This window comes from Lonchura striata, chromosome 6 (assembly GCF_050655825.1).
Source record: "Lonchura striata isolate lonStrDom1 chromosome 6, ASM5065582v1, whole genome shotgun sequence".
NCBI lineage: Eukaryota > Metazoa > Chordata > Aves > Passeriformes > Estrildidae > Lonchura > Lonchura striata.
Genome location: NC_140708.1, coordinates 9,868,867 through 9,894,025, shown reverse-complemented (window position 1 = coordinate 9,894,025; position 25,159 = coordinate 9,868,867). Strand labels below are relative to the sequence as shown.

Sequence of the window (25,159 nt, the reverse complement as noted above, 5' to 3'; positions counted from 1 at the left end):
CAGCTGGGACTCCATGGGCTGGCAGGGATTAGCCAGCCTCAGATCCTGGGGTTCTGTGAATCCAATCCATCCTGCAAAGGTGTTCAAATCAAAACTGAACATGATAAAGGTGTTTCTGCCTAAGGATGTGCACAAATGAGTTCACAACATTCATAATCATGTTTTTAGGAGCCCAGTTGCAAAGTCTGCCATATATTTAAAGTAATTTTCATTTCCTTTCCTAAACAAGAAATTTATCTATTCTAAAACATGTTTCCAAACTAACCTGATGCAAAACTGTTGTCTCATGAGAATTTTTTGTCATGGTTTCCAATTAAAGGCGTATTTCAGATTACTTTTGGAGATTCCCTTGGGGCTTTTTGGTTTGTTTGTTTGGGGTTTTTTTTAGATCTGTTATTTCTACAGAGGAAATTGAATTGATTGGAAATTAAGCAAATCCAGCTGACAGTTGTGGATTAGAAGGATGCCATATACCCATGGACTAGTCAGAATGAAGTTGTATCAAGCCCTCCTTAGCACATGGCATGATGCAGGAAAGAAACACAGTGATTGTTTTCCTTATTAGCAATTTTAATTAACTTTTAATTGATTTCTAGCAAGATAAATGGTTTCATTACCAAGCCTTACAATGAACACCATCACCAGAATTAAGCATTCCCAGCAACTGTTGTGAAAACAAAACATGCAAATCTCTTATGATCTTCCCAGATGTCATTCATAAAGGCAAATAAATGAGCATAGAGTAGGGCAGAGTGCCCTTTGTTTAATTTCAGTAACCTTGTTCATCATGCCCTAATTTAATTAAGAGGAGGCAAAATAACAGGTCAGCATTTCAATCTGAGAACTCTATGAAAACCTATTATTTTTGTCCATCCCTATAATTAGGTGATAACATGAATTATTTGGCTGACACTGAAATTTGAGGCTTGGTTCAGTGTGTGAGAACAAAGATATCAACTAAAGAAATCAAGATAGTTTTCTGTGGCAATCATCAGCCTGTTGTGAGCAAAGAAGAATAAGGATGAAATGTGATAATGTTTGGGTTTGAAGAACAGGATGAACAAAACAGAAATTTAAGTAGTTCTTCAGAGAGCAGTGATGAAAATAACACTGAGCATGACAAATGTGTTAAGTGAAAAGAAACTTTCTAACTCATGTGTTTCTTCTGTCTGTCTGCATCCATCCTTCATCTAAATTCATATTCCATAAGGATTTGGGCAGCAATGAAACACTACATGAGTATTAAATAAGACACCACCCAATCCTGAATACCCTTCAGCATTACAATTATCTGAGGGCTTGGTTTCACAAGCATCAAATTCATCCTCTCTTGAAGTTCAGAGAATCATAAGATAGAATCCCAGAATCATTTAGATTGGAAAAACTTTTAAGGATTGATTCCAGCCTGTGTCTGATCCCAGCCCAGAGCCCTGAGTGCCACCTCCAGCCCTTCCTGGGACACCTCCAGGGATGGGCACTCCAAAGCTCCCTGGGCAGCCCTGCCAAGGCCTGAGCATCTTTTCCATGGAGAAATTCCTGCTGCTGTCCCAGCTGAGCCTCCCCTGGCCCAGCTTGAGGCTGTTTCCTCTTGTCCTGTCAAAGGTTTCCAAGGCTGAGCAGCTAAATGTACCTTTTCTCCTGAAGAAATCCAGCTGGGATCCACTTAGCCTGGCTTCTGTCACTGGGAATGGAGCTATTTGTTTCTGTGGGATGTTTTATCTTCAGTCAAAGCTCAGACAGAGGCAGGCTGCCCCAGACACCACAGGTTTGGCAGAATTCTTCCCTGCTTCACCTGGTTTCTGTCCTGCGGGCATCTCCCTTTGGGGTTTGCAATTTGTGCATTAATCCATGATTTTCCGGCTGTCTCTGCAGGCTACAGATGCAGATGCTGGGGTTAATGGGCAGGTCCATTACAGTCTGGCCAACTTCAACAACCTCTTCAGGATCACCTCCAACGGCAGCATTTACACGGCAGTGAAACTGAACCGGGAGGTGAGGGATTATTACGAGCTCATCGTGGAGGCAACCGACGGAGCTGTGGACCCCCGGCGCTCCACGCTCACCTTGGCCATCAAGGTGCTGGATATTGATGACAACAGCCCCGTGTTCACCAACACCTCCTACACTGTCTGTGTGCCAGAGAATCTCCCACCAGGAACTGTCTTCCTGCAGCTGGAGGTAATGAGGCATGGGTGGGTGAAGGTGGTGCGTGTTGCAAGTGACACTGGATGTTGCCTTGATTTTTAAAAGTGTTACGTTATCTTTTATAGTTCTTCTGAAAGTCTTAAAGTTCTCATAAAACTTCTTCAGCCTTCTGATCTGTTTACATATTTCTACTAGAGTTCTCATGCACTGTTCATGTAAATAATAATTATTTTGCATTCTTCTTTGTGAGAGGAGAGAATTGATGGACTGTTGGTTTGACCAGTGTGGCTGGAGAGGTGGTAATTCCATCCTCAAATCCACGGTCACCTCTGAAATTCTAAAAATACCAGTTCTCAAATAAAATGCTCTCTTTATTGACCTTTAAACTTACCAAGCACTTGTGTACTTATTTCATGTCCAATACTGACATCTGAAATAAAAGATTGTGAACTGGAGCATGAGGGTAAGGTTTTTTGCCCAGAGAAGCTCTGGCTGCCCCTGGATCCTTGGAAATGTCCAAGGCCAGTTTGGATGAGGCTCAAAGTAACCTTGGATAGTGGGAAGTGGCCCTGCCCATGGCACTGGATGGGCTTTGATGTCCCTTTCAATCCACACCCTTCTGGGATTTTGTGATTCTGAAAAATGCTTGGCCTCTAGCCAGGTACCAAAAAAACCCTTTAAAGATAAGGTTATGTAAGAAATGATAGCAATTAATGAAAACAAACAAATGAAACAGCAAAACCTACATTGCCACTGTGTACAACAGGTAGACAGCGATAGGTCACGGGGAAGAGTTTTAAGCTAAAAGAGAGATATAAATCAGATGTTAGGAAGGAATAGTTCATTGGGACGGTGGTGAGGGGCAGGCACAGGGTGTCCAGAGCAGCTGTGGCTGCCCCTGGATCCCTGGCAGTGCCCAAGGCCAGGTTGGACAGGGTTTGGAGCAGCCTGGGATGGTGGAAGGTGTCCCTGCCCATGGCAGGGAGTGGCACTGTCTGCTTTTAAGGTCCCTTCCAACCCAAACCCTTCTGGGATTCTGTGATCCTGTCAGTGGCCAATAGCAGGTTGTCAGGGAACAGAACAAAGACCAGTTTCAGTTTCCACTGCCATTTTCCCAGAACCACTGTCCTCATTTCCCACAGCTTGAACCTTCAGTGAATTCTTCATTCCTTGTGTCTGTGCACATGGAATACAATTACAACAACACAACCAAACTCAAGACGTCCACCACAGATTGCCCTTTAAATCTCAGAGGGCTATTTTGTGAGGATGCATTTTGTTTGATGCCCCTCTGCTTGCTCCCTGCAGGCCAAGGACGTGGACCTGGGTGCAGATGTGAACTATCGGATCCGCACGGAGGAAGCCCGGCAGCATTTTGCCCTGAACAGGCACACAGGAGAGCTGTCGCTCCGGAAATCTTTGGATTATGAATCCTTCTCTGACACAGAGGCAACCTTCACCTTCCTCGTGGAAGCCTTTGACAGCAAGGGCACGATGCCTCCTGGGCTGGCCACTGTCACCGTCAGAGTCAAGGTAACGGAGTCAAGTCACTCCTCAGCCAGAAATGTGCCAGAATATTCCACCACCATGCAGGTGTCCTTAGGAAACACCAGGACTCTCTGCTCTCCTGCACCTCACTTGCATGACTCTTATTCTTTTCAGCTAAACACACACTTTATAACAGCTGTAATTGTTTTCCCCGTGTGAAATTACATAGTTAAATCCTGGATTTATGAAATCAAAGAACACCTGACACAAATACAGACATTTTTTCCTTTAGACTCTCTAAAAGGCTAGAATAAACCCCTTGTGGAATTGTTTGCAAAAGTGACACAATCACTTTTCAGCCCACAAATCGTGATTTTAAGACCCACTGGGGTGTACTGAGTGCTGATGTGGCACAGCACATCCTGGATTCCAGGTTCTGCTGCTGGAAAATCCAGCTCTGCAAAGGAACAGCCTGATTTAGTATCTTGCACCATGAACTGCAGTGAGTTACAGCCTCACCTCAGGGTTTCAGGGGCCTCCCCAGGGGTGCTGGTGTCTGTTTGGGAATCATCCACAAATGGAGAGTGTTTTAGCTGGGACTAAAACACTTTCCCATCCTCATTTACCTGTGTCCAAGAGGAGAGGAGAGCTCAGATGCCTTAATCCTACGCCTGGCATTCCCAAAGGTGCATTTCTGTCAGTCATTCTGTCCTTTTGAGCAGTTGATTGAATTTTTGTGAACTGTGGGAGAGGAGAGACTTTAATTGCTCAGATTTTAGTGAAAGAGCAAAAATTGTAGCAGGACCAAAAGCACGGCTCACAAATGTTCAGTTTAAATGTGTCTGTGAAAAGCATTTGGCAGTCATAGGGGTTCAGCCTCTTCTGTTTCTGCAGGTGCTTGAATTGCCACTTGGTTTTGAGTAATTCTGTTTGTCAGTCTCTACTGAGCTCACAATTCTTTTAGGACAGTAAATGTCTCCCATTATTAGCTCTGGTGACAATGCCAGAAGGCTTCTATGATGCCTCTCTGTTTGCAAAATGTCTCAGTGTGAGATGCAGGTCACCTGTTCCTGACTAATCTTTGCTTTTCCCCAGCACATTCCACGTCATTGAGAGGAATGAGCTTTTCATCATTCCCAGAGCTGCTTCTGTTGGACTTTTACAGAACAAGTTGCTCAAACTTCAGTTTTTTTCCTAAAAGAAACCTTTTCCCAGCACATTGAATTTTTGAAAGAATAGCTTGGGTTGGTTTGGGTGGGTTTGTTGGTGTTTTTTAAAGGTTTTCAGGTAGGATTGTGTTCAGAGAAAAGCTGTTGTCTGTTTGATTGTGTTGTTGATTGTATTAATTAATGTCAGGGAAAACTGCAGTTCAGCTCAGTGGCCTCAGTGTACCAACTTGTGCACATTCAAAGGAGGGAATAGGGAATTTAAGGAGGGATTAATAGGATAAGAAAGAATCAGTTCTTGATCTCCTGGAAACTCTTTCCACACATGAGCAACAAAATGGGAGCATGATGAAGCTTTGGAGAGGCTGGAATACCAGGCTGGAGCCAGAAGTAACAACTTTGGAGCAAAAGGTGTTTGCCTGGGGGCAGAATAGGGTCTGGGAGGGAGGACAAGCAGGGCATACTTTAAATGAGAAAGAAAATAAATCCAGTTTAAGGTGAGTGTTTTCATACTCAGTAACAGGCTGAGTTTTGCAACAGATCAGGGGACACAATCAAATATAATTAAAATGCTGAGATAAAGATGTTGCTTAGCTTCCAGCCTGGAGTGAGAGGTAGGACAGGGGAATTTTGAGTGGCACTTGAGAGAATGGAGGAGGACTTGTGGAAAAAAAACAGATTTAATATCTCAATGTGTTGGGCAGATGTCATCAGCAGGTTTTATGTCAGCTGGCAGATATTTTGAACATTGGTCACAAGAGGTGTCTGGATGGTCTAATTGGAACTTCAAGATGAACTTTCCAGATGCAAAATTCACAGGGGTGAGGGGAGAGGGTGGAGAGTGAAGGTAGAACCTTGTGCAGTCCCTGTTTGAGATGGGAAGGATCCTCAAGACACCTCAGAAGGCTGATCAAGAGTCAGAGCAGCAGGAGCAGGGTGCAGAGCCTTGAAACCAAGTGAGAACAAGAACAGGCCACCCTTTCCCTCCCACTCAGCATCTTCTGCTCCTGCTGTAGAACTGGATGTGTTTCCTCTGAGTAGTTCCTGAGCTTTCCCTTTGGGCTTCCCCTGGGCTTTGAGTAATTACTTTGATACAGGGTTTGAGAGCCCAAATAGGAACTATAGCAAGTGCAGATGCCCACAGCCCCCAACATAAGAACACAAAATTGAACTAGATGGAAGCAGTGCTGGGGCCAAGCTCATGTCACCATCACCGATCCAGCCCCTCCAACCCTCAGGACTTTATTTGTGTTATTACTGAGTTCTCCAGCCCTCTGGGGCTCCCACTGCTCCACTCACATTTGTCATTTCTCCCAGCCCAGCTCTTCACTGCAAGCACTGTAATTTTTCCTGGGTAATGGAATTGTGTTAAGCAGCTATGGATGCCTGATGGTGTCGTCCATCATTTGGGTGATATCCAGCTGAATGAGCACACCCAGAGCCCCCTGCTCCCTGGGGCTGCAGGAGGGGGATGCACACTGGGCTGTTCTTTGGATTCTCAGCCCTTGGCATGACAAGTTACAAATAGTTTGTATTAACCTGCCCTGAGCTAGGTCGAGGCACAAATTGCAGAGCGGGGCTTTCATTGCAGGAGGAGTAACTTCATCTGTACCCTCACATCGGGACGGAGCAACTTACTGGCCTCTGCTGCAGCCAAAAGGCTCCTTGCATTGTGAGGATGTCCTAGGGTTCCTTTGGCAGAGAAAGCCAAAGGTGAATCAATGAATTCATAGAATCATTTCACTGGAAATGACCCCTGAGATCACCGAGTGAAACCATTAACCCCGCACCACCAAACTGTGTCCTCAAGTGCCACATCCACACTACTTCTGAGCACTTCCAGGGATTGCAGCCACCTCTGCCCTGAGCAGCCCCTTGCAATACCTGGCCACCCTTTGGGTGAAGAAATCTTCCCAAATATCCAACCTGAACCTCCCCTGGCACAGCCTGAAGTTGTTTCCTTCTGTGCTGTCATCGTTTTCTGGAAGAACCTGATCCCCACCTGACTCCAACCCCTCTCAGGGAGTCATAGAACAATAATTATTGCATCCATTCAGGTATTTCAAGGAGGAATTGTCTAAGTGGCACTGATTTTTTCCCACCACCTCAAACAGATCAAGATTTTTCTCTTGTCCAAGCTCTCAGATTCCTTTGACTGCTTTCTTAACGTTTCCCCTGAAGCTGCAAGAAGCCACGGGATGTCTGCAAGGGATGAGTTTGTTTTGCTTCTTCTTGTACCCACACACATCCCCTCACAATCCAGATGATTCCCAGTACTGGAAAAAGCAAAATCCTTGCAGTTCAAATTATTAGGATTTAGTATTTGGAAATAACTGTGTGGTAATAGGGTTTGTTAACATAAACAGTTGTTCTTAAGTGAGTAATGCATTCCTAAACACAAATAATGAAAATTTCTGTATCATTTGCCTTGTAAGGCCTCTGCATATTTTATGCTGTGTCCTCCTCTTCTTATTGCCAGCATTATTTTTTGTAGTATTTTGCCTTTTCTTGTTCGTAGAAGTGCTTTTTTCTTCTTTCTGTGTTGGGGATTGGTTTGCTTTGGAGTTTTTCAAGGACATTGTGTGGTGGAATGAAACCACTGTCTCAGGTGAAGGATTCAAAGTGAGAGAACAGCAAGAATAAATAAAAAAAAAAAAGAAAGTTTCAGTTCTAACAATGCCAAAAAATGAGGAGAGGAGGCAGTGAGGTGCTTGAGGACTGGTTGATCACAGGGATCATGATCAGTGGCACGGGGTGTGGTTGGTGGCTGTCACTGCAGGTGTCCCCAGGGCTCAATACTGGTCCCAGAATTGTTTAAATTGTTCATCAATGATTGTGGAGGAATAGCCTCAGGCACCAGCACCGGCTGGGGGTCCCTGCTGGAGCAGCTCTGTGGGAAGGGACCCGGGGGACACCGAGCTGTCCCCGGGCCAGTGGAGGCTCCCAGGCCAAGGAGAGCAATGGGAGCTGGGGCAGCAGAAAGAGCCACACAATGAACATCTTTTCCCATTTAAAGAACAGAGCAGCCTCATAAAACTTAAAGGAAGGTTAAAAAAAATCAGCTGGATTGCTTCCAAAATATTTCTCATTTCTGGTGACACTAATGGAATAACAAGCCTGAGGTTGGGCTACAGTGCTGGTAAACAGATTTATTTCTTTCCTTCCATCTCAACTGATCAGTTCAATCATCTGCCAGTCATTTATTGCCTCGTGTATTCCATAATGAATATTATCCCTTAATTTATAGGATGAGCTACTCTGGGGCCTGCTGAGCACTAAATGGGGAGGAGATGCAGCAATGCCATGTGAGCAAGGCCCTGTTCTGTGCAGGTTCAGACAAAGCCCTGTGTAAAGCAGCTCTGCACCCACTCACAGACAAAATCCAAGGGGTTTCTTTGGCCATATCAGCATCACCACAAGGGTTTGAACTTGGTGTTAATTAAGGTGTGTTCATTATGAGAGGCCAAGAGAGTACGTAAGAATGGGAAGGGATTGAAGTTCTTGATACTCCAGTATCTGGTGAAATCTGGTTCATGGAATCCCAGAGAGCTTTGGGTTGGAAAGGACCTTAAAACTCATCCTGTTCCAGCCCCTTCTACTGTCCCAGGCTGCTCCAAGCCCCGTCCATCCTGACCTTGGACACTACTAGGGATCCAGGGGCAGCCCCAGCTGCTCTGGACACCCTGTGCCAGGGCCTCGTGGTATGGGAGACATTTAAGGGAAGGGGCAAAAATAATCTTCCCATAAAGGAATTAGTGTTGAATAACACTTTGCTTTTCATGCAGAAAAATAAACCCCACTCTGAGCAAATTGTTTTCTGAAGTCACAACCCATATTTTCATTTTTTTCTACTCTATCACTTCACATCCAGTGTTCTGAAGAACTCTAAAATGTATTTTTTGGGACTATCATGTCTAAAATGCATATTGAATGTTTTGGCATCCCTGGGGCAGGGCTAAAATGGGATCCTGGGCCCAGAGCAGGTGCTCTGGTCTGGGGGAGGCTCCTCTAGGTTTTTCACAGCTGTGAAGCTCTTTAGGGCTCTGATATCTTGTAACCTTATAGAGTTTCCATTCTGGTTTTTTAGCAATTAAATAGCTTGGATTTTTGGTTTTGGAATCAGGTGTTGAGTGAGAACTTTCTGTGGTTAAAGGTTTTACCAGAGGAATAGGAATTTTCCCGTTCATTGATAGCAAACCACCTAGCTTTCTCTAGAAAGGAGTTTCACAATTATAGCAGCATTAAATGTGTCCCTGCAAGTCCCCAGACAGCATGGAACTATTAAACACTTGGAAGCAGCATTCCCAGAGCCACCACATCTGAAGTGGCAGATGTTCAAACCAAAATGACAGCAGAACATTGCAGATCCAGAACTGGAGTCGTGGGAAGAGTGGGAAGTTTGGGGAATTTCCATGCTGTGCTCTGAAGGAAACCTCTTCACTCTTTTCCCTTTGTGGGATTGGACATTCAACATGAGTCAATATGGCTCTAAAAATACTTTTTTTTTCCTATATAGTGCACTTGTCATAGAAGGCAGCAGACTGCAAAGGGGCTGTAGAGGCCCGATTTGCATTTATTAGCTCAGACATGGGTTTCATGGCAAGGGAATATTGATTTTCACTTAGATAGGATTGAGTAGAAACCTTGGTATGAGCAGAAAAGAAACAAAAAGAAACTACTGCATTTTAGGCATAAAGCAGCACCCCTGAGGATGGAATACAGCCTGGAGCTGGTTTTGTTGGAGCAGAGAAGAGATCATGGGTGTGGTCTGCTCCAATCCAGCCCCGAAACCTGTGCTCCCACAGTTACAGGATCCCAGAGTCATGGAATGGTTTGGGTTGGAAGGGACCTCAAAGCCAATCCATTCCCACCCCTGCTATGGGCAGAGACACCTTCCACTGTCCCAGGCTGCTCCAAGCCCCAAAATCCAGATTTGGACACTTCAGGGATCCAGGGGCAGCCACAGCTTCTCTAGGAATTCCATTCCGGAGCATCCCCACCATCCCAGGGAACAATTCCATCCCAATATCCTACCCAAATATCCTACCCTATCCTACCTTTTCCAATCTAAAACCAATTCCCTTTCTCCTGACCTTCTATCCCTTGTCCCCAGTCCCTCTCCAGCTCTCCTGGAGCCCCTTTGGGCTCTGCAAGGGGCTCTGAGCTCTCCCTGGAGCTTCTCCTCTCCAGGTGAGCACCCCCAGCTCTCCCAGCCTGGCTCCAGAGCAGAGGGGCTCCAGAATCCTGGGATGTTTGGGTGGGAAGGGACTTTAAAACCCATCCATTCCACCCTGCCATGACAGGAACACCTTCCATTGTCCCAGGCTGCTCCAAGCCCTGTCCAGCCTGGCCTTGGGCACTGCCAGGGATCCAGGGGCAGCCACAGCTGCTCTGGGCACCCTGTGCCAGGGCCTGCCCACCCTGCCAGGGAACAATTCCTAATTCCCAATATCCCATCCATCCCTGCCCTTTGTCATTTTGAAGTCATTCCCCTTTGTCTTGTCCCTCCAGTCCCTTGTAAATTATCTCTCTCCAAGATCCTCAATCCAATCATTGCTATCAAAGGTAATTTAATGTTGGACATGCAGTGATTGAGTTTTCAGGTTTTCAGCACAGAGACTTTGGGCAACAAACATTTGGAGCAAGTCCTGGGCTTTGTTCTGAGCAGAGACCAAAGCCTCAGACATGTTTTGCTTGTAATCAGGTTAATAATTGATGATTACATCTGATGGCTTCTTAAAACACCTCTAACCCTTGCACAGAAGTGGATGCAGGACAGAGTGCAATCCCCAAGCACAGGTTCAGGAATAGGGCTGTAAAACCTCCCCTGAAGTGACTGTAAGAAGTCATGAAATCACCTTTTAAATCTGAGGTACAATCCCACAAATGGGGTCAAATGCAAAATCTTAAAACCTTCCCCTGTTCGCTTCTCCAGCCACATAAATCCAGGCTGCCATTAACTCAAATGCAGGCTCCTATTAATGATCAGACATGCTCCAAAATATGGAAATGGGAAATCTGGGTAACGGATTCTCCATATTTCTCACTTTCAAGTACCTGGGCTGCCTATTTTGACAGTAAGGTAATAACAGCCATGTATTTACAGATAACTACAAAGCAGCCTTTGTGTCACTGCTTATCTGGCTGCAGATTTATTCTATTTTTATATTGATTTATTTACAAAACAGAGCAAAAGGCAAAGTATAGCACCCCCAAAGCTGTCTCCCTACCATAGATACTCTTTATCTACCACTTTTTGTTGGTTTTGTTCCTCCTTGCACCCGTGGGACAGCACAAAAGCACTACAGGTTCCTCCCCTGCACAAAGATCAAGGATGAAGCACAGAAAAAAACACAATTTGGGAGAGATGGTTCAATTTTAGTGTTCTTGAGGATCCACATTTGCACCTTCACAAAGTTAAGACCTATGAAGGGATTTCTTAATGCCAGCTTGTTAACTCAGCTGTGACATTTGACATGATCCCACTTCCCACTTCCCCCCACATTCCTTCTTCTCTGAGCAGGACACAGCTCATTCCCAACACTTACACAGCTCTGGCATTTAGGAAAAAAATTGGTAGGAAACAAACACTGCCCTGTGTGCAAGGAGTCTGAAAATGCTGAACAAAAATGATGGGCAGTGAGACTGTCATCTGGGAATGGCAAAGAGGAGAAACAAAGCAGGAGGGGAGAGGAGGCACTAAGAGAGAAATCAATATGTAATTTAAAAGTCATTAAGGCAGTCATTTGTTGTAATGCACTGATCCTAACCCAGGTGCTCCCAGACAGGTGGGGACAGGCCAAACACACCTAGAGCAGGAGAAAAATCCCTGAAGTGCAGCATTCCCAGCATAAAATAGCCTTGGGAATGTCACTGTGCACAGGGACATTCATGGTTTTTTGGTTTATGGGGGCACCAAGGGACCTTTCATGCTTGTGCCTCACTAAGTTAAAAATGTAAATATTTAATAGCTGGGTGTAAAACCCCCTCTTCCTCTTCCTTCACTGCTCTGGGTAAAGCACTCTTTGGATTCCAATCTCTGCCTCCAGATTCCCAGAAAATCATGGAAAGGCTGGTGTTGGAAGGGACATTAAAGCCCATCCCCTCTCCCCCCTGCTGTGGGCAGGGACACCTTCCACTGGACCAAGTGACATCTCCCAGTTAGTAAAACACAACATTAAATGAGTGACAGGCTGGTCTCATTTGAATATACAGACCTAGACTTTCTAAGAAGAGCAAACTTTAATTGGAAAAAGTCATCTAGTAGACATCTTGTTTTATAAAAGGAAGAATAAAAGTCACAGTTTATTTTTAATCTCCACACTCTCTCTCTCTTCTTTCAGAGAAAGGGATGAACCTGCAAAATATTTGAGACATGTTTAGATATATATATACAAATATATACATATATTTATGTATCCTTGCCTATCTCAGGCAGAAGAATTTGTGCAAATGCCCTTTTGTTTGAAAAAAGACATATTACTTCCCCTTAATTTACTGGATATTAGAGGTAACAAACACCATCAAGCCAGAGCAGCTCATTCCTTTTGGAAAAAGAGCCAAGGCTGCTGCCACAGCAGCAGGTGGTGTGGAATTCTCTGCTCTGATCTCTTGTGGCGCTGTGTTTTCCTGCAGAATTCCCTTCAGAATTCCCACATCCATTCTTTTGTGAATCTTCAGCACCTTCCCTCCTCATTTTGTGCAGGGGTAATGGAATGGGAGAGCCTGGGAATGGCAATCCCTACAGAGGGAGGGAGAGACTCAACAGAAACAATTGTGAATGCATCTGGAATTTTGCTGGAACTCCAGGACTAAACTCTGAATATCAGGTCTAAAATGCATATTGAATATTTTGGCATCCCTGGGGCAGGGCTAAAATGGGATCCTGGGCCCAGAGCAGGTGCTCTGGTCTGGGGGAGGCTCCTCTAGGTTTTTCACAGCTGTGAATCTCCTTAGGGCTATGATATCTTGTAGCCTTATAGAGTTTCCATTCTGTTTTTTAGTAATGAAATAGCTTGGATTTTTGGTTTTGGAATCAGGTGTTGAGCGAGAACTTTCTGTGGTTAAAGATATTACCAGAGGAATAGGAATTTTCAAATTCCTATTTGCAAACCACCCCTTTGCTTTCTCTAGAAAGGAGTTTCACAATTATAGCAGCATTAAATGTGTCCCTGCAAGTCCCCAGAGAGCAGGAAACTATTAAACACTCTGGGACCAAACTCTGGCTTCTGTTTCTTGCAGGATATGAATGATTACTCCCCAGAGTTCAGCCAGAAGCTCTACAGGGGAATGGTTGCTCCTGATGCAGTCAAGGGCACCGTCATCACCACGGTCTCAGCTGAGGATCGGGATCCTCCGGTAAGGAACAACTTCTGTGAATGTTCCACACCCAACAGGGAAGAAAATTGAACCCTCTGCTCTCTCCTCACCACAGAGTATGAGAAGCTTCACAGAGGAGTAACTCCTGCCTTTATTTCATGTCAGCCTGGCTTTGCTGCTCAGCACAGGCTGCGTTTCCAAGGCTGCCTCCTGGAGCTGGAAAATCAATGCTCCAGCTCCTGTCTGTCAGGGAGGCTTTAGGGAAGCTCTTATCCAGCTTCAGAGAGTGAGAGGAGCAGGCAGGGAGCTGTGCCTGTCTTTGGGGTAGTTCAAGAGGAAAGAAGCCACAGTTTGGTGAGGTTGTCACTGTTTGATGTCACAGTCACGGTGCACTTCCCAGCTGAGCCATCCCAGATCGGTGTGGGACTGCAGAGCTCCCCAGCTGCACATTCCATGGGCAACATCTGAGCCCAGGGCACTTGGTTTGGGGATAAAGTTTATTTTTGTTACTGTTTTTTTTTTCTGCTGCTTCCCAGTGAAGCCCTTAAGTGACACAACTGGGCACACACCTCTGACTCATTGCCTGTTCTGAAGTTTGATGTCATTTTTTGTCCTCAGAGCCTGATGAACATCAGTGGCCAGATGATCCTCTGAGAGCAGGAAAAGCCAGAGCTGTTCTGCCAGCCAGGTTTAATTTTTAATTGCCAGAGTTTGGCATAAGAAGGAGAATAATCCTCAGGGGGAATGTGCCCTGCACATTGAAAGCTAATGAAGTGCTTGGATAAAAAGCATGGACAGCTTAGCTAAATGTGGTGTGATTGGGGTTTGGGCAGCTTTTATTTAACATTAAATAAATTATGTTGTTGCCTTGCAATGAGATATTTTGGGCTCTCTTTGCCCATTCTGACAAAACTCCATTTTATAATTGCTGTGTCTAAGTTTTGAAGAATAAGAGATCACTGAGGGAAAACAAAAAAGTTCTGATTAAGTACATTTATAATCCTCAGTCCTGTGCAATCAGCATTTCCAGTGCAAAGTTATTTCATTTTTCATTTAATAGCCCCAGACCCTACTGATCATTTTCTGGCATTTTTGTCACTATCACATGAACACCTGTTGATGTTTATGAAGATTTAAAAATGAAGTTACCCTGAAGCCTCTAATAAATGCAAGGGCCATAAAAGTCAGCCAGCTATGGAGGAAAGCTTTTATAGGAGGTTTTGAAAGGGGTTTGTTATTTTAAAATAATGGCTGGTAGTTTTGTCCCTCATCTTTTTTATTTTAAAAGTAAAACCACCAGGCATAAATGACTGTGTTTCTTTTTCTGCCTGGGCCAGCCTGTGCTACTAGAAAATCTCTATTTATTTGAAGCTGGCTTTGACATTAAATGGTGTCACAAGTATTTGATATGAATTCACTGGAAATTTGGTTTAAAAGCACACAACCTTTTCTCTGCTCAGCAAGGGGACCTTGCTCTAAACTTGCCTAAGGGGATGGAATATTCTTAGTTATCATCAATATTTTACATGTGTGGTTTGGGGGTTCTAAACCTGTTGGAATCTTATTTGCAAGGTACTACTACATTTATTTTATCAGTTCAGGGAAAGAAATAAGTGTCTATTAAAAAATAATTGTAGCTTTAAAATATGCCTGTTTACAAGAGCCCAACTAATTTGAAGTCTCCAAGCTTAACTTTTCCTGTTGTTATTTGGCAAGTAATGTATGTAATTCCCATATCCAGAATAAAAGCCCGGCCAGATTTTTCCATCATCTGCAATAAAAGCTTTTCAGACCTAATCAGCTCCTCAGAGACAACCATTGTTTTCAGCAAATTCCAAATTGTCAAATTAATATGGATGCTGTGAGGATCCAGCTGGAAAGACCCAGCACCTGTGTGGGATTTCTCTGCAGATAAGGCAAATTTGAATTTTTCCAGGAGCAGAAGAGCAGCTTTGGGGGAAGGAGGAGCTGGGAATGGTGGCAGTGGAGGTGGGTTCTCCATTTTAACAAACAAGTATTAATTTTGGTGAAGCACAAGAAGGTGAAAGACACCTGGGACATAATTTTCTGTGTGTATTTCCTAAATGATTTAGGAATTCACAGTATACAGGGGTAGGAGTGAGCTTTTACTATTAAATTAATCCAACAGAACCTCATTTATTGGAGATGGAGATGAAAGCATCTCTTGTTTTTATTTTTAAAAAATCATCCCTTCACACAAAATCAAACCTTCACACACTGAGTTATTTACAGCTCCAAGTATCTTCCATGTTGGAATGTGTATCCATATGAACAAATCTGAGGGTGAAAATGTGGGATTTTTTAAATTTGACTGGTGCCTAAAACCTTAGGCTATCATTGGAATGTGCTGTTGATAAGAGGATGGGTTTTGCTGCAAAAACCTCACAGATTTCTGATTATGATGAAGAGTTGCTCAGTTAAAACAGAAATAATTTGTGCCAGAGTCAAGCACTTCCTTGGAGATACTTTGTAATGTTTTTATTTCAACCTGTGGATTTCAAAGTGGTCAAAACCTCTTGGCCTGAGGGCAGGAGAGACCTCTGATAGTTATTCTTCAGGTCCTTGGTGAAATGTCAATTAAAACATAAAACCCAGAGCTTTTCTCTAAAGGCCACAGCAAGATTTGCAGGGCTGTTTTGAGTAAATGTCACTTTAAATTCTTACCAGTTGTTGCTTTCTTTTCTAGTTTTAATTCTCTTTTTATTTGCAGTGACTGAGAATGTAAATTATGTTTTAATAGCTGCTTTTACAGGTGTTATAAACTTGAAACACCCTTCTGGTCATTGAAATCTGGGAAGTTTTGCCTGAAAACTATGTTTTCATGAAAATCTGGTAAACTAACATTTTATCCTTTGGTTATTTGGAACACCAACATTAGATTTTTCTACATTTTTAAAATAGTAACATTTTATATAAATACATAAATAATTTTTCAAATTACTTGGTGCATCCTCAAGTTGCTCACCCTGCCTTTCCCAGAGGAGCTTCTACCTAATTCCAGGTATAAGCAGGAAATAATAATTAAAAATCTACAAAGCCAGAAGGAATGACAAGGATAAGGTAGAGGTATGGCTGCCAAGGAAAAACTTGGAAACAACTTCAATTCTTTCTAAATAACTGGTAAAGCTTATAAAAATAAAAATCCTTGCTTTTAAGTGCATTGCAACTGGAGTTGTTGAGGCAGCCGAGCATTTTTCCATGTGAACAATCCCTTTAATTGCAAGTTCTCTCTCACACATCACCTTGAGCTTCCTTTCTAGAGGTGGTGTCCAGCTGCAGCTTACAGAACTTTCCATTTTTGGGGTTTTTTAGTCCCTTGGAGTGGGTGAGTTTAGGCTGTTGGGTACTGTTGTTAGTGTTCAGAACACACATAATCATGGGATATGATTATCTGCAGGTGCTTTTATTAAGAGCTCTGGGAATCAGGGTACAGACCCAAATCTGACTCCGACATGGCTTTCAAGCTGAATGTATTTTCTATTCTATCATTATATAACTTACATATTAATTATTAAACTTATATTGTTCTATTGTATACATTGAGTTTATTCAAGCACGAGTTTCTTGTGATCTTTCTTAGGCCCCTGACCACAGTTTCTCATTATTATTCTTATGATTAAACAGTAATTATATTTAATTACTGAACAATCATGACATCTTACAATTATATAATTTTTCATGTACTAGCTACATATGTGCAGTTCTAGCAAGGTACAAGGCCTTCATGTACCTGGGGTGTTTATTTTTCCAGGGCCTACTAAGCTTAATTTTCCTTCTAACCTTAAATCCCCATGATTTTAAAACCCTTTTATTATCACTGTGAGCAGGACAAGTGGTGAGCCCCGTGCAGGGAAGCTCTGCCTCCAAAACACCCCTGGAATTCCAGGTGAGCAGGAGCACCCAAACAGCCTTGGCTGGATTTGTGCTCCCAGAGCAATCCCCAGCTGCCTTTGCCTGGCTGCCCACAATGGGAACAGAAATGGAATAAAACAGGCAGAGGGAGCTGGGGGAGGTGTCCCTGCCTGTGGGAGGGGTTGGAAGGAGATGTTCTTCAAGGTCACTGTCCCAGGCTGCTCCAAGCCCCAAATCCATCCCTGGCACTTCCAGGGATCCAGGGACAGCCCCAGCTGCTCTGGGCACCCTGTGCCAGGGCCTGCCCACCCTCCCAGGGAACAATTCCTAATTCCCAATATCCCATCCTGCCCTGCCGTCTGGCAATGGAAGCCATTCCCCCTTGTCACTCCATCCTTTGTCCCAGGTCTCTCTCCATCTTTCTTGCCAGCTCCTTCAGGCCCTGCAAGGCCACAGTTTGGTCACCCCAGAGCTTCTCCTCTCCAGGTGCACAATCCCAGCTGTGCAGCCTTTCCTCCCAGCAGAGCTGCTCCATCCCTCTGCTCATCCTGGTGCCTCCCCTGGGCTCTCTCCAACAGTCCATGATCTTCATATGTTGGAGGCACCAGAATTCCAGGTGGGGTCTCACCTGAGCAGCTAAAGTGGGAGAAGCACCTCTATGAAAAAATTTCCTTTCAAGTCCTGCTTTGCTGTAGTTATCACAAATGTGTTCAGATTTGGGTTCTCTTAGATATTTCCCAGCCTTTTCAGGGAAAGATTCCAAAGTACCTGGCTCAGTCACCTGCACTTCTGGATGTTGCTGGCACAGTCTCCAGTCTCCCAGCCAGCACTTACTGCCAGCCATCTCTTTTTTTTGGCATTTAGATCATCCTATGTAGCTGAAGAAATCAGCCTGGATTAGTGTTGGATAAATCCCTTGGAGACAAGGAGAGTTTTATTCCTGGCGAACATTTTATGCCTCACTGAAGTGTCCTGGTAATGAGAGATGAAAAAATGGTTCTGAGTGGTCTCAAAGCTCTTAATCCTCCAAAAATGTGGGCAGGAGAGCAGCAGGAGCTGTTTGATAAATGCTCAATTTATTTGTCAGAGGTGATTCCCAGGACTGACATAAAAAGAAGTGTTTGTTTTTCCTGTCTGTCCCTTTTTTTATATGGGTTATCAGTGTAAAAGCTGGGATATTTCTGCCATGGGCAATTCCCTTCCATATCCTGCCTTTTTTTGGTTGGAAATGTTAATAGAAACAGATGCAGAACACTAATTTTAATGAGCAGTCAGCTTCCAGAGCTCCAGAACATCCCATTTAATGCTTTATCCATTCTCCTAACACCTCCTGAGGCTTTCCTGCAGTGGAGCCCTTTTGTCAAATTGGGAGTAATTGTCCTTATTGTCTTCCATGCACTCACTAAAAGTAACAGGCTATGAGATATTCAATTAAAGACTTCACTTCATTTTAATTGGAGGTAAAACTCTTTTCAGACTGGCCAGACCTTAATCTTTTAAAAGCTCTTCCTGTGAAATTTCAGTGGTTGCTGAAGATCATGATATGGGACACATGCTGCAAATTCCAGGAGTTCTTCAAGTAATTTTGTCTCAAGGCTTTAAAAGTTGATGGGGTTTTTTGTGTTCAGTTTGTGAGAGTTAAAAATTCAGAATTTCCAGCTTTAGCAATTTAGAGTTTCAGGCCCTCTTTTGTTGAGTTACCTACTAAAGAGTAAAATCCTTCAAATTTTAGGGTTTATTTAAATGAAATTAAGGTGAATTTACATGAGTGCACCATTCACAACCTTGAACTGGTGTATTACCCACCAAAATCATCCACCTGCTCTGGGCTGTCCCATCTTCTATGGTTTCTTTAAGTTACCAAAACCTGTAAATTTGGGGGGTTTAGCACCACTTTCTAATTTTTTTCATGGAACTAGCTTTACAAAACTTTCCTTATTGAACTCCTTATTCTGCAGATTACTCAGATTTGAGTTGAAATCTACATGTGGAGATAATATATGGAGATTTACCTGGGAAATAACTCTGTGTTCATGCTGCCATTCCATACTGGTCCTTAGGGGAGAAATCCAGGCATCTTTACCTGTCAACTTCAAATGAAAGCAAAATTCATTTTTCCCTATTCTTTCCTGGGCCAAGAAATTCTGGGGTTTTTTGTCTGTTACCAGTTTGAATTCCAGGGAGGTTTGGCTTGGGAGGGACCTTAAAACCCATCCAGTGCCACCCCTGCCATGGGCAAGGACACCTTCCACTGTTCCAGGATGCTCCAATCCCTGTCCAACCTGGCCTTGGGCACTGCCAGGGATGTTTGTAGCTGTCACCTGAGTCAGAAATAAATATCATTTTCCCCAAGCAAAGGGAATCACGGAATCATGCAGCCATGGAAGAAATAATTGGAGCTGGATAAGCCTTTTTTTAAGTTTTATGTTAGTCCTGAATCTCAGGGAAACTTTGGTTGGAGAGAATGAATGTGGTTCCTGCCAAGCACAATCCTTGCTCTGTGGTTTATTTGGGAATATTATCAGCTAGATTCAAGTTTTGCTGCAAACATAATAATGCATCTAAATTAATTTAGAACAGAGGCGAAAGATGATTAATATTTCAGATAATTAAAACTTGCTTCTAAATAGATTTCCCTGGGAAATCTCTCAGGAGATTTTTCTAATTACATCAGTGCCAAAATACCATAAATAAAAAATAAATCCTGGTTTTGTTATTTTTCTGAAGTGACAGGAGCAAAGCGTACTTGATAATCACATCAGGAACAACAATAACCTGATGAGAATTTTGTTTATTTAATCACAAATTACCTGGTGTGAGGAGCTTTAATGATGATGAGGATTCTTAGTCTTCCAAGCAAGTTTAAGGCCATTACTCCGAGCCCAAATAGGCTGGATTTCAGCAGGTAATTTGCTCTTAATTATAGCATTGAAGAAAAATGACTGAAGCAGGGAATGCCGGGGGAAAGTTGATAATGAACTCTGCTATGCCATGATCCCAGAAATTTCTCACTTTTTCCAGGATTTGCCCTCTGTAGCACATGTAAAGTACTTTTAACTATGAACACAATCATTTATTAATTTGCTAACCACTCGAACATGCCTGGCAGACCCATTTGGGATAATTAAAGTTGCTGATGGCCTCAGAAACCCTGTCCAGGCTGGAATTCCTTGGAGAGCTCCAAGAGGCAATGCTCAAATGACTTCTGTTGGATCAGCAAAATATTGATAGCATTTAGTGAGCTCAAATCACTTTTGTAGCCATTTCCATTGCTGTTTACAAAAGGAAATGTTCTGTTTCCATGTAGTTTGTGGCTGGCATGGGACATGGAATATATTCCCAATTCTAACAAAGCACATTATTGAATACAGGTGCAAAATCAGCCATCCACCATTAATGATGTTTTGGCTGTTTAAATACAACATAAAGGTCAAAGCCTGATCTGAGCTTGAGACTCAGAGGTGCTCAGAAAATTAAATCATGCTGTTGCCAGGACATAAGTGTTTCTCTGAATCTATTCCCAAATATATTTAGCAAATAATTTAGCTGGAATTTTGTAAAATGTCCCAAATCTCTGTGTATCCAGACTTTGGCATGGATAACCATTATTCAGACATTATTCAGACATAAATTTGAAAGGTATTTTAACCAGCTTTTAGCCATGCCCATCTTGTGTTTAAAAATTTCAGTTTATATAAAACACTTCTTGGTTTAAGTAGGTGGGGATTTCAGCCCTTTTCTTTCCAAACCTCTGGTGATTTTTCCTCCTGGACTTCTCAGGTTTCATGGAAGGTATTTGGTGGGGATTGAAGGGGTTGCTTAGATTTGAGGAAAACAAACAGCAAGTTTTGCTTGTGATGGCCTTGCCAATGTTGCATTTTAATCCTTCAGGAGGTGTGTAAATCCCCAAAAATAGCCAATTTTGCTCTTTTTGCATCCCAGGGCACCCCAGCGAGTCAGGTTCACTACAAGGTGGATGTTGTGCAGTTTCCCTACAGTGCCAGCATTTTTGACGTGGAGGAAAACTCCGGACGTGTCGTCACCCGAGTGAACCTCAATGAAGAACCCAGCACAGTGTTCAAGGTACAAATTCAGCTGCAGTGCCACGAAATGTTCCCTGGATTTGCTGGGATTCCTTTCACCATCATGGTTCTCCTGTGTTTTTTCTATTGCATAGAATGATTCCAGAATCATTAAGGTTGGAAAAGACCTCCACGATCAAATCCAGCCTTCCATCTGGTTTCCATGCAAAATTTCACTTCTGTTTGTTCCTTTGTTTCCATCTTTTTCTCCTGGTTTGTGTTTTGTGCCTTGTGATTTCAGGAATGTCTTGAAGGGATGTGGTTGCATCTGTTAGGAGGGTAGGAAAAACAGGGAGGCAGCTTGGGGAGCCCTCATTTTTTCCAAGTTCACTTTCAACAGGGTTTTTGGGGAGAATTTGGGGAGAACTTTGTAAAAAGAGCTAGATGTCTTGTAAATAAAGTTACTGCACAGCTGGGTCGTTCAAGAGTTCCTGTTCACAAGTGTTTTAATGTAATAACATCTATTTTAAGGAAACCTAAATTCCCATTTTGTTGTCACTGGTCCTAAAAGGTCTGGAGTGAATTAGTGTGGATTAAGGTATGATTTTAACCTAAATCAGCAGAATATCTTCCCTTTAAGATCCATGAAGGGAGGGGATAGTAAAAAATGAAAATAGAAGTGGAAAAAAAAGTAAGGGGAAAAAAAATTATATCCATATTATCTCAGGCTGGTTGTAATTTCCCTACTTCCTTACACTTATTAAGGTGTTTTCTTCTTCTTTCAGTTATTTATTTCTAAAATGAGCGTTAAAGAGAGGTTTATTTGCACACCTTCCATTATGTGGAATAAAGCTGTTTTCCACTCCTGAGTGTCCCATCAAGGGCTAATTGAGCTGGAGCAGTCTCTGGTTTAGGACAGTGCTAATTTAAGTCCTTTTAAGTTTCTAATTAATATAATAATACCCAAAGAGGAAGAGGACTTTTTCTTAGTCAACATCAACAGAGGGGAACTTTTCTGTTGCTGCACTTGCTGTTTTTACTTCTTAATACTTATTTTACTTCTAGTATTTATTTCCAAAACTGGGACATTTAGCAGAGAACTACTTTTCAGAAAATGTGGATTCTTAGGGAAAAAAGCACAGAGAAGACTCCTGAAATCAGTGATAGGAACACTTGGTATTTGCATCAAGATCACTGGGCTTGCGTCTGCTGCTGAATCCTCTGGGAATTTTTCCAGTCATTATTTAACATCTGGATGATTTCTGCAATTATGTGTTGCACTGGTGACTTTCATGATATACTGGCTAGAAAGCTATTGTGGAATAGCTTGGACTGGCAGAAATGAGTTGAAAATGTTCTGCTAGAATGAGGTGCAGATCTGCCTCATGTAGCAACCTCCAGAAATAAGGAAAAATTTAGGGAGAAATCTGGAAAAATGCCCATTGCTCCTTCTTCAGTGGGCTGGAGTCCACACACAAGCACATTTCATGTGAAATCTAAAAACAAATTATTCTGCTTGTGCCAGCACAAAATCACAGATAAAATCAACAAACAGACATTAGAAAACATTTTTAAAAATCAAAATATTTATAACAGGCCTCATTTAAGAGAAGGCAATTTGTCTTGTCCATGTTTGAGCTTAGAACACGTCTTTTCTGCAGAGGACTTTTTGGAAGGGGGTGGGAAGTAATGTTAATTTTTTTTATTCTAACATGAGCCCTTGGTTCTAGATATTAATGTCAGCAACAGATAATTCTCACCCAAGGCTTTTCCTGTTTGTTTTGTTGGGAATTACAGAATCTCAGAATCATTGAGGTTGGAAAAGCCCTCCAGGATCATTGAGTCCAACCTTTGAGCAATCCCCGCCAGAGCGCTGAGTGTCACATCCAGTGGTTTCTTAGACACCTCCAGGGATGGGATGGGGACTCCACACTCCCTGAGCAGCCCGTTCCAATGTTTAACATCCCTTTCTAGGAATAAAATTCCTCCAGTTTACTGCGTTTCTGTAAATTTTCCAGCAGAGGTTCAACCTGAGGATGGCTGTCACCTTTTCCCTCTGTGTCTTTTTCTTACACCGCGTGTGACTTGCAGCAAAAGAAAATCACGTCTGATCTTTTAGACCCTGCAAGTACCAGAATTGCTGGAAGTTGGGATGCAAAGTGTTCTTTTGTGTAGTCAGAGCCTGGTTTTCTGTGTTTGTAGCTGGTGGTCATTGCCTATGATGATGGGGACCCAGTGAAGTTCAACACCACCACGGTGGAAATTGCGGTGCTGCAGCCCTCAGTCATCCCACGCTTCACACAGGATGAATACAGGTAAAGAGTTCATACTTTCACCCTAAAACTGGTATTTTTAAAGTCAAAATGAAGTCCTGCTTTAAGGCTAGTCTGAAACAGAGCTACAAAAATACTTTATTGTGGTGGAATTTTATCTTCTGAGCAGGTTGTCACTAGTTGAAAAGATCTCAGCTGATGGTGATGGTGAGGGAAGGTTTGCTTGAAATTTTCCCCTCACAAGTTGTTGAAAATATCCGTAATTTGGATAAACAAATTTCATGTGCTGGAACTGGGACTGGGGTCACCAGGGCTCTAGGTTGTTTCCTGGAGTGTGTTTTGACCCTCTACACCATTTTGTGAGGCATTTTTTGATCTTCTACACCACTTTTGTGAGGCGCGGGAGAACTCAGACTCAACCTCTTCAACGTTAGAAGTGTAGGTTATTATCACCACAGAGACATAATTTCATAAATTTACCCTCTGACAATTCATTATCACCGACCTCAGTGTCTTAAAATTGATCAAAAGCAAACCAACAAGTGGGACATGGGCTGATTAGTTTGTTAAAATTTGTAACTGAATTTGACATCTGTACAATAGCAGGAAGTGATAAGATCAGGGCAAGCAGCTTCAAGATACCAAGAACTTGCAATGTGTTCTCTCTATGCCACTGTAGTGACATAATCAGCAGCAGAATGTGGTGGGGTTTGTACAGATATTTCCAAATCCAAGGACTGCAGGGAATCAGAAAGCAGAAATTAAACATAAATTGTCTTCAGTAAGCCCTAAAGGATGGGCTTGCTCAGCTCTTTAAAGGAGATTAGACAAAAAAATTCATTATCTGCGCTGTATTTGTCCTCATGATCAGAGTATTAGCATATTTCCCACTTAAAGAAATGAAAAATAGCAAAAACATGCCTCTCTTCTCCTAATTTTGTATTTAACTTGGAACAAATGTGAAATCTGAAGGACCAGTGCAAAATGACAAACTTTGCATTTGATAATAATCCTTTGCTGGAGGATTTTTCTCAAGAGAGAAATTGTTCCTGCTGCTCCTTGCTGTTCCTTAGGTCTCTCCAGAGGTGTGCAGTGTTTGCTGCATTACTTTGAGTAATGTAGCAAACAAAAACATGTCCATTTGTGATTGGAATTTCAGATCAGGGCAGGCAGGTGTCTGTTGGAGCAAACTTGCTGTAGAGCAAATCCAGAGAGGGCTCAGAAATTACTGAGGTGACTGGAGCAGCTTCCCTCTGTAGCCAGGCTGGGGATGCTCAGCCTGGAGAAGGGAAGGGGGTGTGGAGACCTCACAGCTCCTTCCAGGGCCTGAAGGGACACAGGGAATCTGGAAAGGGACTCTCCATCAATAACTGGAGTGACAGCACACAGGGAATGGGTTCAGACGGACAGAGGACAGGGATATGTGGGATATTGGGCAGGCCCTGGCACAGGGTGCCCAGAGCAGCTGTGGCTGCCCCTGGATCTCTGGCAGTGCCCAAGGCCAGGCTGGACAGGGCTTGGAGCAGCCTGGGACAGTGGAAGGTGTCCCTGCCCATGGCACTGGTTGTGCTTTGAGGTCCCTTCCAACCCAAACCACTCTGGGATTCCTGAGCATGCCTTGAGCTCCAGTTTTATCCTAGGAGCTGGGAATGTTTTTTCACTACAGTGAAGAACTCTTGCAGTACAAAGTGACTTGTAGCCCACAATACCTTTTGATGGCAGCACCTGAATAAGCCAGGTTATCTCTGTGTCCCTGTGAACTCTTCAGGATTATCTGGACAGCCTGGTTTCCCTTTTCAAAGCACAGCTCCATTCCTGGGAAATTCTTAGCACAGTGCTAAGAAGATCTTAAAATCTTTTTGGGACAGTAAAG

At 43.1% G+C, this 25,159-nt stretch overlaps 1 protein-coding gene across 18 annotated transcripts in view; it reads left to right on the top strand.

The window, feature by feature from the left end:
* LOC110473259 (protocadherin-15) overlaps positions 1 to 25,159 on the top strand; it is a 632,634-nt gene that overhangs the window by 534,189 nt on the left and 73,286 nt on the right. For all 18 annotated transcript variants that reach the window (XM_085583141.1, XM_085583131.1, XM_085583143.1 and 15 more), the window contains 5 exons: positions 1,873 to 2,178; positions 3,454 to 3,678; positions 13,041 to 13,157; positions 20,934 to 21,074; positions 23,216 to 23,328. In XM_085583141.1, the coding sequence (XP_085439267.1) occupies positions 1,873 to 2,178; positions 3,454 to 3,678; positions 13,041 to 13,157; positions 20,934 to 21,074; positions 23,216 to 23,328 (902 nt within the window). The remainder of the gene's footprint in view (positions 1 to 1,872; positions 2,179 to 3,453; positions 3,679 to 13,040; positions 13,158 to 20,933; positions 21,075 to 23,215; positions 23,329 to 25,159) is intronic.